The sequence below is a fragment of the Pollachius pollachius genome (genome assembly GCF_949987615.1).
Source record: "Pollachius pollachius genome assembly, chromosome: 13".
In the NCBI taxonomy this organism is placed as follows: domain Eukaryota; kingdom Metazoa; phylum Chordata; class Actinopteri; order Gadiformes; family Gadidae; genus Pollachius; species Pollachius pollachius.
The window spans coordinates 13,207,250-13,221,897 of NC_136946.1; the positions used below are offsets into that span (position 1 = coordinate 13,207,250).

The following is a 14,648-nucleotide window of genomic DNA, read 5'->3' on the forward strand; positions in this document are numbered from 1 at the left end:
TCACAAAGAAAACGTCAATGAAAAGCTTGTGACGTAACTAGGACACACACGCGCTCCTGCACACACAAGCCGACACACAATCATACACTCAAGCTAACACCCAAACGGGCTCACACCCAGACAATGCAGACACTGTATACGTGACGGACGTCAGGCATGAAAAGCCATCGTTCTCGATGTAGACCCCATCGCAGGGCACAGGTCACAGGTGCAGCATGAAGCACCTGACTATTTTCTGCAGTTAATCGATCACAGGAACCCACTGGAGCCAGAGATGGAAGGCAGTGAGCCAGAGTGAGCGAGAGGGCCAAAGAGAGAGAGAGAGAGGAAGAGCGAGAGAGAGAGAGAGAGAGAGAGAGAGAGAGAGAGAGAGAGAGGAAGAGCGAGAGAGAGAGAGAGTGCCTGTGTATGTTCATGTGTGTGCATGTGTTTTAATTGTCTTGCGCATGGGTATGCATGTTTGCTCGAGTGTGTGATGGCATAATACATCTCTATAAGCTGTAGTCATTGCTATTAAATTGTTTATGTGAGCACTCAGGGATTATATGATCCATAAGACATATAGGCTGCTCTCTGTGTCTCCCATCCTCCTTCTATTCACACACAGCACACATTCTCTCCCTCTCCCTGCCTCGCTCCCTACCTCCCCCTCCCTCCTCCCTCCCCCTGATGGTAAGGCAAAAGCGGTGTCTCTGGAGGTTAGCTAATTTGGCCCACTGGTGCCTTAACCATGTCTTTCTTACTCCATCCACCCCCCGCTCCTGTCCTCACTGACTCCATTTTACTCAGAAAGAAAAACACCCGCCAGACGCATCAATCTACCCTGACCTATGACCCCTGGCGTCTCTCTCTCTCTCTCTCTCTCTCTCTCTCTCTCTCTCTCTCTCTCTCTCTCTCTCTCCACCCCCCCCCCCCCCCCACCTCACCCAACCAACCACCAAGATTTAATCCTTGCAGACTGTCATGTTGAAATCCCTTGGGGTCTGGGTAGGGGAGCAAGGGAATCAATACATCAGAAACTAAGCAATGTTCTCCCTATTATGTCTAAACGTGTGTGTGTGTGTGTGTGTGTGTGTGTGTGTGTGTGTGTGTGTGTGTGTGTGTGTGTGTGTGTGTGTGTGTGTGTGTGTGCGTGCTAGAAGGTGAGAGTTACTTCAAGAATATATAGGGATCCCTGACAGATTATCATTTTCCTTGCAGGAATTACAATACCCTGCAGGTGTCTATGGCAGAGCAGGGATACTATACAATATGTGATCTTGAATGGAGTGGAACCCCTCAGCGTTATGTGACAAAATGGATAGGTTAAGGTTGCCTCTGGCATCCATATAGAAACCAAGACACTCAATATGTGTATGTTGATGCAACAGGTATAACCATACGTACACTGGGGGTTGTGTGTGTGTGTGTGTGTGTGTGTGTGTGGGGGGGGGGGGGGGGGGTTGTTAGAGTAGAGTATAAAGAGCCTCAGTGCTGAGCACAGCCACAAAGAGAGGCAAGGCTTGTGAACCAGAATACTAATCCAGTTGTCACAGTGTGCTCACACACACTCCGACACCCACACCCACACACACACACCCACACCCACATGCATGTGAGTGTGTGTGTGTGTGTGTGTGTGTGTGTGTGTGTGTGTGTGTGTGTGTGTGTGTGTGTGTTTGTGTGTGTTTGTGCTTGTGTATGCGTGTGTGTGTCACAAAAGTGCCATTTTCCTTTGCCTCTTTTGGCGGGTTAGTCAAGGGAAATCACTGGGTATTGTACCATAGCAAAGCATATAATTACTGCATGGCATCCACAGTGGCACGCCGCACTCCTCCTGTGTATGTGTTTTTGAGTGGGTTTGGAATTTATTGTTTTGATTAGTGGCGTGCTCACCACAGTGCTGCCCTGCCTCTCGACACCCTTATCTATAAAGTTGGTCACACATGTTCCCAACCAAGCCAACCCAGCACCAACACCCACGCACACACACATACGTGTAATCGTGCAGACAGAGGGAAGGAAACGTACAAGCAATCATACATGCCCTCTGTTCGCAGGTCTCTCATCATTAGAGCTGTGATGCTAGTGTGTGTTTGTGTGCCTGTGTGTGTCTGTCTGTGTCTGTGAAAGCGAGAGGAGGAAGCGACTGCTAGAGAAGTGTATGGAGGACTGTTAGATCTGAAGAGGAGAGTGTGAGATGAAGGAAAGGGGGGGGGGGGATGGGGGGAGAGAGAGAAAGATGTCTCGCTGCCAAAGTATTGTCCCAAGGGGTCTAGCAAAATCCTATTCTCCCTCTCTAGATCTCTCTCTCTCCCTCCCTCTCTCTCTACTTTCCTTTTCCTCCCCCTAACCATCACTTATTTCAGTCTTTCGTACCCTCTATCCCTGACTAATGATTATTCCCAGTGAGCCTTGCGGAGGTGACCGTCTGTGTATGTGTGCATGCATGTGTGTATGTGTGTGTATGTGTACGTGTGTGTGTCTGTGAATGTATGTGTGTATGTGTATGTGTGTGTGTATATATGTGTGTGTGTGTGTGTGTGTATGTGTGTGTGTGTCTTTGTGTGGGTGTGTGTGTGTATGTATGTGTATGTGTGTGTGTCTGTGTCTGTGTGTTTGTGTGTGTCATCAGGCTGTGGAGGACTGGAACTCTGCCTAGATCATAGAGCTGAAAATTAGCTGAGGTTCAGTATACATCAATATATTTGTATTATTTTGAATAATAATTTCAACCTGGGTCCCAGAAAAAGGCATTTTCAGATCTCTACAAACATAAACAAAAACTAATTATATTTTTGATTAAACTATATAAAAACAAATCATGTTTCACTGTTTAATATAGATATTATCTCAATTGCTTGCAGTTCTTAAAGATAAAGTATAATCATTCTAATATAGCAGGGGGTTGAAGTTCGCCACGGGAAAACCACTGTGGAGCGCATGTCACGCGGTAGCCTATAGGCCCACAAATAGCAAGCCACAAAGTTCTCAGTTTTGAGTAACGATTCATAATGTCAAAATGACAAAGTAGATTAAAGAGAGGGCCTAAACGACCAAAGCCACGTGATGGAAGAGCCACCGGGAGAAGCAGAGGACGGTGCAATTTGTTGATGCGTGATTGAGAGCTTTGCTGTGGAGACACGTGGCCTTCATGAGAGAGAGAGAGAGAGAGAGAGAGAGAGAGAGAGAGAGAGAGAGAGAGCGGCTCACGCTCATGCTAATGAAGGCGTCTGTCACACCCTGGCTCGTACCTACCGATACGAGCAGCGCAATTTGTTTCTTTGATTAACCGCGGCTTTTTGCCCCAGAGGGCCTAGGGCCGGATAGCTACCAAACTACAAAGTCGACTTGAATGCAACATTCGCTGTAGTTAGCCAGCTAGCTAGCTTGTGTCCAAAGAAAAACCCAATAACGAAGACCGATAGCGGAAAAAAGGGGTAGGGTGGGGACGGTTGGGAAATGGTGATATCCACAGCGGGTCGGCGGTGCTGTTTCTGGATCCAGAACACAGCTCCGAGCCCCCTCTGCCCCCACCACAGGCTCTCCATCACCTGGGGGAAGGAGGATGCTAGGGGGACCGCCATCCATCACGGTGACATATTCACCGTGGCGACTCAGTGCTTGTCTCACATCAGCAGCACTGCCCCTTTCTCTTTATGCAACGGGTCCAAACACAATCATGTGTACATTCAGACACACGCTAGTATATAGCACACACACACACACACACACACTGTTTTGTGCGTGCATGTGGTTGTTTTTGTGTGAAATGCAAGCGTTAACACCGGAAGGAATTCTTGGTAACTTGAAACGGAGAAACTTTCTCATTCCACATCTGTTTGTCGTAAGCCGTTGTTAATTGCAGTGTTAAAACATGGTTAGGAAATGTACTGCATTTCTAATTAAATGTCTCAGGGTTTTTTTTGTAGAAGGCGTTTTCCCATACCTCTCTGAACAGTGTGTAGCCTGTCAATCACAGTGTGCCAATACCAGCTCTCGTGTGAAATCCTAATTAATGTTGAACAAAACATTTTGTGAGCCAAGATTAGATACTCAATAATTAAAATAGTTTTAATAAACTGTTGACAATTTATTTAAACTGCCGTCGAGTCCATGACAACCTGCCTGTTTTGGTTTTTCATTAATCTCCTCGGTTGCCTATGGATTTATAGATACCAAGCGTATACCTGCAGCTTTGTGTTTCTGCATGCATGCATAAAAACAAGAAAAAATAGAGGAAACAGAACGGATAGAATGGGTGTGTTGTTTTATTTTTTTTACTGTAGACTCAGGGATGGGGTTATGTGTTACTATCTCATCGCGAATGTGACACCTCTAATGAGCGCTACTTTCTCAGCTGCTTGCGATATACAGCCCTGCTGGCTCAGCTCACCCAGAACCATGTCAAATAGAATACTAAAATAATATATCTGAACAGCTGCATTACCACCCACTGCCAGGGACACTGACCACTCTATGGATGCCCGATCGTTGTTTCTTGAAAATATGTTAACTCTCGCTGTCTCTCTGTCTCGCTCTTTCGGACCCATTCTATAGTTCTCCTCTCATCTCTCTCTTAAACTCTCTCTATGGATCTACAATAGCCTTCTCTCGCGCGCTACGACTCCCCATCCCTTTAGAATTTGCGTTAAACCTTTATTCAACCAGCTAGGTTACTAAGAACAAATTATTATCTACAATGTGCCCGTCTCTCTGAAGAGAGGACTCTCCCTCTCTCCCCCAGCATCTCTCTCCCTCCCCCTCTCTCCCTCCTCCCCGCCCCCTCCCCTTCCCCACAGACTGTCTGTGTGAATTTGTGAAGCACATGGCGCAGACCTCCTGGTGCAAACAGTGTGAACCGAGTGCTCCCGGGTCGATAGTGCACTGATCTGTTTGCCTCCGTTATTCATAGATGGTGTTGCCTGACACTGGGTCACCGAGCCATGCGTGTGTGTGTGTGTGTGTCCGGTGTACATGTGTGTTTTTTGTGTGCGTGTGTGTGATTCTGGTGTGCAATGAGGTGGAATATTGGCAGCATGTTTAAATGTGACGGTGTTTTGCTCAAGGAAGGTTAAACAGAGCAGACGCAGGGGCAGTCATAAAGATGGACACGGGCTTATACACACACGCAGGCGCTCCGCACACACACACACACACACACACACACACACTCACACACACACACACACGCACACACGTACACACGCAGCTTATAAGGTCCTGTACATAGCATTGTTCAACCGAGGACTGCACTTTCCTGTGATGAGGGGATTTAACCCAAACTACTGTTCTCCACTCGAAGGCCCCAGACACAAAGCTCTGAGGGGCCTCAAGAGCTTTAAGGAATGCACGCTTTTAAAAAATCAACGCACAAGGGATGACCTCTATCTGACCTACACAGATAGATGCTCATGCCAAAACCAAGTGAGGGTCAGTGCTCTTGTTCCAGACTGGAAGTGGGTTTATCTATGTCTCAGGTCCTCACAAGTATAGGAACACACACACCCACACCCACACACTGCCGACATCTGTGTTCGTAGTTCATAGTGTTCACAGCCACCCTTAAATCATTATCATGAACAATTATTTAAGATCACAAGGAGTTAACATTTGTCTATTGTCTTATCTTTCTTTTTTCTGACAAAGAAGCAAGCCAAAAAAGTTCAAAATGAATAGCTCACCACTCATGAATTCCCAAAACTTTAAATTAAAATGTGCCTACATTTACCAACTTCATTGCTCACTAAATCGTTTTATTTTGGTCACAAATCTACTTTAGACATTTGTGTCACAACGACCCAACCGTCTGATGAAATCATTTACGTAGCATGATATCCATGGTAACAAGAAAACAGCACGTTACTGGTCAAAATACAACACATAAATACACAATCCACTTTGGGGATACTTTGCAGTTTCCATGAAAGCGCTATCATTTGATCGGGTCTAGGCTGCATTAACCCCATTAACCCAAAGCCCAAGACGGTTGGCAGATTTGGATTTTGGCTCGTATTGTGATGAGCGAGATGACACTCACTCACTAGGTGGTCCGGATCACATCCTGATCCGATTTCATAGTTAGCAATATGGACAGAGTTCTAGGCCCACTATGGCAGGCTGTGTAATAAAAAACACACCACAGGTCAGCTTTCAACACACATAGCCTGATAAACACAAACCCCCCCACCCGATAAGAACACACACATACAGTATGACGCACACACACACACATACAGCATGACGCACACACACACACACATAAACACACACACACACACACACACACACACACACACACACACACACACACACACACACACACTTGTATACAGCAGAAGTTGAGCCACACCTCTCTCTCCCACAGAGGGATACCACTAAAATATACATCTGAAGGCTGGAATTTAGAAAGACATTTGCAAATCTTTTGATGCATGTTTTCATGAGCACCCTTTGAACTGCAGTTTCTAGTGTCTAATTAAAAGGGCCAACATCATGTCGGAGACAAAATTCAGAGAAACTGTGTAATTCTCTAGCCTGCACAACAAAGCAAAAACTTTGCAGACTTTGTGCTCCAACAAAATGGAATTACAAATTAGTTCTGCGGAGTGGCAACCAGGAGAAAGAGAATACAAAGAATTTCCAACAGCTGCCGATCATTAATAAGACACACATTTTCGGTGTCATGGTTGCCTCATTTCTCTTGCTGGATGATTTATTTGGTACCTTAAAGCAATCAGCAATAACAAGGTGCGGTGGAAATGCGTATTGTCACAGAAGATAAAAGAAAAAAAGAGAAACAGTGTTTAATTACGTACACTGTGACAGAAATAGAAAGTTCTAGCGGAACAAAAGAAAAGCGGCGATCCGACGCCGACGTTGAATACGATCCGGGACGAGACGAGCCCTACCTTGTCTGACGTCCCGGGGCGCTATGGCGATGGCGTCGTTGGAGTGCAGCTCGGTGACGCAGCAGTCCTCTGGCGCCAGTGAGCTGTTGCCGGCCGCGTGCGGCGTCGCCGGCGGCAACGGGACCGCCGGCGGCGCCGCGATGTTGTGGTTGGGACAGATGCAGCCCGTCTGCGTCATGCCGCAGCCGTCCCCGCCGTCGCCGTCGCCCCCGTCGCCGTGGCGACCGCTGCGCAGGCACTCCTCGAACCAGCGGCACAGCACGCCGCAGGTGAACTGGCTGGAGTTCTCGTTGTTGATCAGCAGCACCTCCACCAGCCTCAGCTCCAGCGTCTCCTTGGCGAGGGGCGGCTCGTCGGGCGAGGGCTGCCGCGTCAGACACAGCTGCACAAAGTTCTTGTCGAACTGCAGGAAGGAGTAGGGCTCATCTGCGGCCGGTCGCCCCCCGCAGAGGTCCACCACCTCCTGGTCCTTAGGGGGGTCCGAGTGCGGCCGCAGCGGGCAGCTCTGGTTGGCCAGGTGGTGGTCCAGGGACAGCAGCATGGGGGAGTGTGTCTGGCAGATGGAGGGGTGGCGGGTGAAGCGCAGGTACAGGGAGTACTTGGTGGGGTCGGGGTTCTCCAGGGACCAGGAGCAGCCGGGCAGCCTGGAGGGGAAGAGCTCCCGCAGGGAGAAGGAGCCGTACAGCACGCCCGCCACCAGGCTGGAGCATGGCGAGGAGATGGCGGCGGGGGAGAGGGGCCCCTCTGCCCCGGCACTGGGGGAGCCGGCGGCCGCCCCGGAGGTGGCCGCGGCCAGGGCAGAGAGGCGGACGAGGGCTAGGGCGGAGGCGGCAGCCAGGGCCCCAGCCACGGCCAGGAAGGAGGACAGCACAGACAGACACACCCCACCAGCAGTGTTCATCCTATGACATTCAGCCTGCAGTAAGGAGAGAGAGAGAGAGAGAGAGAGAGAGAGAGAGAGAGAGAGAGAGAGAGAGAGAGAGAGAGAGAGAGAGAGAGAGAGAGAGAGGGGAGAAAGTTGAGCGACAGGCATCATTAGACACATTGAACATCAGGGAATACCATCCACTTCAAAGGCAATACAGAAAAACAGTAATTCCAAGAAGGATACAAAAACCAAAAAAATAAAAGTATTCCCAGTGGACTAACGGAGGTGGGCTATTTAAGATGAGAAGATAAAAGAATGCTGGCAACAGAAACAGGTCCATGCGGTTTGATCGCTGTTCCGTGTCGGAGCATCATATATGACCTTGTTTATTATGACCCTCCATCTGCTGAAGGTCAATCACCAGAGCACAAACTACCATGCACAAATGTAAACATATGTTTACACACAAAACACATCCCTGCAAGGCTCGATTAAAAGAGCAGATGACACGGTTGTTGGGAGATCCGTCTTGTCGACTGTTTTGCACACAGACAAACACACACACAGAGAAAACACACAAACTTGTCCTTCACGCCTACCAAACTCAATTTGGCCCGTTTACACAATTGCAACAACAGCAACCCACCCTCAAGACCAAGCATACACGATATCGATGTATAATATTACAAAAACACAAACATACACACATATACCAGCTACCACTCAGCAGCTCCCTACGGGCTATGACAGACCATTACCATCATGGGCACAGCAAGGGTCTGCCAACAGACTGGATATGCTCTCACACACACACACACTCAAAAGTGCAGACCCACCAACACACAAACACACACCCATGTGCTGACCTACACACACACACACACGTGCATACTTACACACACACAAACAAACACACAAAAGACAGCGTTTGATTACCCCAGTATTATAACCTTTTGATTAAAACTACCTTAAAAACGGTATTAATAGCCAATGCATTTGTAATTGCTGTTTGGCTTTATGGTCTCTCTCTCTCTCTCTCTCTCTCTGTCTCTGTCTCTCTCTCTGTCTCTCTCTCTCTGTCTCTCTCTCTCGCTGTCGCTCTATCTCTGTCTCTGTATAACTGTTGAGTAGAAAGAAATGGATGTGATTTTCATGTATGCTGAGCTTTCCAAAAACCGACACACATGCCACAAGCACACGCACGTAACACACACGACCCTCTGAAAGGAAAAAAGGATCTGCCTCTCCGAAAGATCAGCGTGCCACACAATGCAAGCTATTACCTCCAGCGCACCCACATTAATCAGAGCGGCGGGGACGGCGGCCTCTATGAAACTATGCAGTTGTGCATTTTTTGGAGATAGCCGCAGGTTGATGGACCAGGATCACTTGGCCCGTAATGTTCTGGATCCGGAGGTGGAATGATTCAGGAGGAGAAAAAAAAGGAAATGGTATTCTCCAACCTACTGTGGGTTTTTCCATTACAAGTGAACATGGAGCAGGCATGGTCCAACACGCATAGGTTCCCACAGGCAAGCACACACACACACTATTCGCTCTTACACACACTCGCAGACACACACACACACACACACACACATGCAAACACACCCGTAGTTACACACACACACACACAGACACACACACACACACACTCCCGCTCGGTCTTACACGCACTCACACTTGCTCTTAGACACTCACACACACACACTCAAAATTGCCCTTGCACACTCAGACACATTCAGACTTGCTCTTACAGACTCACACTTGTGCACACACCACACGCAGACACACACACGCACACATAGACACACATTTCAGAATATACGCACACATTCTATGTTTTTCTCTATCAGAAACATACACACAGTGATCCCAGTAGCATTGCCCACCCATGGCTTGTCCTGCTCACTCTATGAGATGCAGAGCCTTTACTGACAGCCGCAGCAGCAGTGGCGCACCGAACCACACGCACCGAACGTCAAGCCAAGGACACCTCACACGGCATAGGTGGGCTTAGACATCCAGATGAAGGCATAAGATAACTCTGTACAACGAATCAATGGGGCTGTATCTAGAAGGTTAATTTAAAATGTAAGATGCATTTTTTTTGGCTTAAGGGCATGTGTTATATCTGATAGTCTATTTGCAAAAATACTTCTCAGAGAATCTCCATAAGCATCGGTGCATAGAAGAACCATCTAGATTGAATTCCTCTCATCTCTAAATGTAATGCAGGCGAAATGAAACACTCCCATCTGGTTTGTTGGATATGATAAAAACAAACATTACATATTCGTCGCCTTGTATGCTATATTTATTCGATTTGAGGTAGCACCAATTGATAAATAGATGGCTGGTCGCGATGCTAACAGATGTTATGAATCATGACGCCTTTCACTGCCAAATATTTATTGATATGTTTTGTCTGATTACCTTTTAATCAGCAGCGTCGGCCGCGTCTTGCCGGACGGCGTTGTGTCCTAGGGAGTTGTACATACTGACGTAGCCATGTCCATTCCAAAAGCCAATCCTCAGGGTGTTAGGTAGGGGCTGTTGTAATGCAGGGGCAATGGCATAGGTGTGCACAGCGAAACAACACGACCGTTATGTTTCTCTGTTTTCCGAGGATTGGGACTTCACCTTAGAATGCACGTATGTGCAAGTAAACATGTTTACACCGATTTTTTTCCGATGGCATCTGTTTTCAGATATAAGTGGGGTAAATGGAGTGACCATGAGTGTCCAGTGCGCTTCAAGTGATGTAAGTTAATGGAGGCATATGTTCAGAATTGGACCCCATGGTACTTAGTGGTGCGTCTTATGCAAATCGTTAATGGCCCTCTGCGATGTGCAGTGGGAAGGACTGGCGGCGGGACGATAATAGGAGACGACGAAGAAGATGTGGTGAGGAAGATGATGATGGTAAGGATAATGTATAATTAAAGGCATACATTGTAAAAAAAATTAAAAGGCTCACAAAGGCTTCAAAAGCCTCTCAGGCTTGAAGGGAGAGTGCCCGATGTGCCACGATAGGCCGAGAACACAACAACCCTGATAGGGAAGATGACTAGGAAAGAGCTCACAGAATTCTGTACATTTCAGAAAATGTATTGATTGCATTTCCAAATACATATGACCAGTGTTTCACTGACCGGTTTGATTTGTGTGTCCACACACTAAAAGGGTTGTCGCTTTTCATCATCATACATGCATGGCCTTACACGTACTGTAGGCCACGGCAGCCACGGCGAAGCAATAACACAACGCACGCGACAACGGCGCACACACACCGGCTCGGACATTGCCAAACACGGGGACTATGTGACTTCCATCGCTCGGCCGGCGATGTTTACTTACAGTGAACAGCACCGGGTAAAAGTGAGACGTAACCATGGCAACAGCAGTCCCCCTGAGCTGTGCTGAACTTTTTTTTTATATATCCTTCCCCTCCTCTTCCAGCTCTCTCTTCTGATAGTTTGTACGGCGTTGATGTTCACAGCTCAGCGATGACTTTCGACTGGGATGCTGGAATGCGCCCAAGAATGTTTCTATTTTGTGTTTTACATTGAATGTGTAATGACAAGAGGGTCCTCTTGGCTCTCTCTCTCTCTCTCTCTCTCTCTCTCTCTCTCTCTCTCTCTCTCTCTCTCTCTCTCTCTCTCTCTCTCTCTCTCTCTCTCTCTCTCTCTCTCTCTCTCTCTCTCTCTCTCTCTCTCTCTCTCTCTCTCTCTCTCTCCTCTCTCTCTCTCTCTCTCTCTCTCTCTCTCTCTCTCTCTCTCTCTCTCTCTCTCTCTCTCTCTCTCTCTCTCCCCATGTCGACAATTTTGAAAAATGTGCAGAGCAGTGGCGGGTTCAGCTAAGATAATGTAGCATATTGCGGAATACGCTCAAGGACATCACGCTGAATGGCCAAATAAATGGGGGGGAGGGGATTGCGCCTGTGAGTGTGAAATGCGCAGTGTAGAATCAACTCCACTGCCGCCCTCAACCCAGCCATGGGTGACACAACAATTATTCCACTCCGTTCCCACTGAGAATCCAAACTTGTCAAGTGAACCCTAGCCGCAACGTCCATTGGAACCAACACATCTTTCTTGTGACTGATATATGAATACACATTTGTACTTTTTGTCGCCTAACTTAAATATTACAAAGATTTTTTCTCTGACCTACTATTGTAATCACTATATGCAAATCAAGCATAAGAGGTATCCATGCATAGGCAAAAAGGATGGAGAATATTAAACGGATGAGGAGAAGTCAAAAGCATTAAGCAAATTGTTTTTGGGACAATGGACAATGAATATGCATAAGCCCGCGGCCGTCAGCCGGGTAGGCCCTAAAGTGCTGTCTTCATGAGCCCGTTCGCTGCCACTTCATTCTGAGGCAGCCACAGCTTTAATGTGGGCAGCCATACATATTTATTAGCTGCCCTGCCTCCTCTTCCTGCCTTCTAACTTGACAACGCCATCATCATGAAGGATAGCAAAAAGTATGTATCCCCCTCGCTGCGCGTCGTCTCCTTGCCCTGATATGTGCGCACACACAAATGTGCACACACACACACACACACACACACAAACACACTCTGTGGCATGCTGACACATGCCACAGCCACGCACATGTTCATACATATTACACACATGCACACGATCACACAAGGCAAAAGACATTCACATATGCTCTCAAACACATGCACTCATTAGCACCTATGCACAAACATACACACACACACACACACACACAACACAAACGCACACACACTCAAATGATTCCTAAAAGTTGGCCCGATAGGATCAATAATTTAAAGTACTCGGCGTGTGTTTCTGAACTATTGATCATCACGTCTTTCAATTTCTCTCTGGCTCGCACAGCATGTTGCAGCAGTCAACTCCTCTCATCTCCGAGCCTCTCCTCCTCCCTTACAAACCTAATCAAGACCAAATCCGTCCATCCAGTGTGTCCAGCACTTCTCTCTTCGCCACCTCAACTTTCTTGTTTGGATCTGAGACATCAACCACTAATGTTGATTGATCGCTGATTGAGCGTGCTGTCGGGTTTGGGAGCCAGGCGGCTGATTGACCTTTTGATCAAGAAGTAGGAGCCGGGGGCTTCAAGTTAGCTCCGCGCAGCGTGTCTCGCCGCCATCAGATATCAGCTCAGCTCAAATCACAAGCCTGCTGGCCTGGTCCCATGCTGGGGAGGCAGGGAGCAGCACGCACACACACACAGTCTAACTCGAGCACACACACACACACACACACACACACACACGCAAACACACACACACACACACTAACTTTCTCACTCATACACAAGACATGCGCACAAACACACATACACGCACAACATATTTGTGGGTTTGTGTATCAAAAGACACGTAACAAGCAAAGATGGATTGAGAACAAAGGGCCTGAATGAACAACATCCCCAATAAAATGAACAGCATACTGTGTTAAAGCCCAGCGTGTCAGATGCACCACATTCATATTGCAACCTTTGAAGGGAAACTTGAGAGAGGGAGAGACATCAGAGTGTTTGGACGCATGAGAGAGCTGATGGACAGAGGAGGGTAAAGAACACAGATACAATTAATTGAATGCAGATTCACAGTGAAATAGTTGTTGGAAGCTGATCACTGCTAGAGCACAGCAGGGAAGTGGTTGGTTCACCCTCCGTAGTTTATAGATAGCTTCAGAAGTCCTGTCATAATGAAATCTTCCTCAACCAATGGACTCCAGACCCATCCACCCACCCACCCACACATACACACACACCACTGTAGCTCTTTTACACTTGTGGTGATGCAGACAAAGAGGGAAGAAAAATAGCTGGGGGAGGAGGAGGGACAAAGAGCCCAGCCATCATGAGGCTGATAATGCGGTATATTCGTCATGTCAAAACATGCTCAGCCAGATCCAGCCCATTCATCATCCAGAAGAGCCTGTGCAGCGCGACATCCCATCAAAATGACCGACTCCATTATCAAAGCATGGGAGCATTGGATGTTAGTTGTTGGTAAGATTGTTTTGATGGACATTGTTTAGTAAATAATTGGAAATGATTCGTCATTATTTGGGGAGACATGGTTGAGTGTGTGTCCAGTCTCATGCGAGAAATTGCTTAACGTAGTATTAATTTACCTAGGTTACAATATAAGTACGTTGTTTTAGGACTTTACAGTACTACAACTCTTGAACCCTCTCAATATGCGGAGTATCGCCCACCACATCCCATCATGCATTTTGATGTACAAGCCCTATATTGCAGTTGGTCAACCAGGGACTTTCAAGCCCCTTATTTGTTTAATAGATTAATAGTATGCATTCACTACAATTGTATGAAGGCCTTTCCCCCCCAAAAAAGAATTCCAAGAAATATATGTATTTATTCATATTGTTTAATTCTTGAAACTGAATGCATTCATGTGTAGTGGATTTGTGATTTTGGAGTCAAATGAGATTCTTTGCTATTTAATCAGCTTACATAATTACAACAATAACGACTTCATACATGCATGTTCTCAATTTAAATAATCAGCCTTTTTTTTTGCCAGTTATTCTGGCAAAAAATCGCTTTTTCAATACAGGACCATGTTCTTCTCCATATGTTCTTTTAGGATACATATTTACAGTTGCCATGTTTTGTGAATGTTAAAGACATTTCAACAGGTATCTCAATATTCACACAAAATGACCACCAGCAGCTAAACTAAGACAATGCAGGACGGTTAACAATTGGTTTGCATTCATTAAACTCAAAATTTCAATGAGAAGGACACATATGGTGCTTGAGGAAAGCATGTGAGGAGCCAAATATGATTCTACAAAAAAAGTCAAAGTCAAGGCAAAATAAAATATGATTAATTCCACCGAAACGCATTACGG

General features: G+C 46.8%; 1 protein-coding gene across 1 annotated transcript in view; it reads right to left on the reverse strand.

Annotated features, from left to right (window-relative positions):
* The window catches only part of adgrb2 (adhesion G protein-coupled receptor B2), a gene marked incomplete at its 5' end in the record, with an annotated part of 138,477 nt that extends 130,686 nt beyond the window's left edge, over positions 1-7,791 (reverse strand). Inside the window, one exon of the mRNA XM_079748795.1 lies at positions 6,891-7,791. Coding sequence (XP_079604921.1) covers positions 6,891-7,791 — 901 coding nt within the window. The remainder of the gene's footprint in view (positions 1-6,890) is intronic.
* Between the last annotated feature and the right edge of the window lie 6,857 nt (positions 7,792-14,648).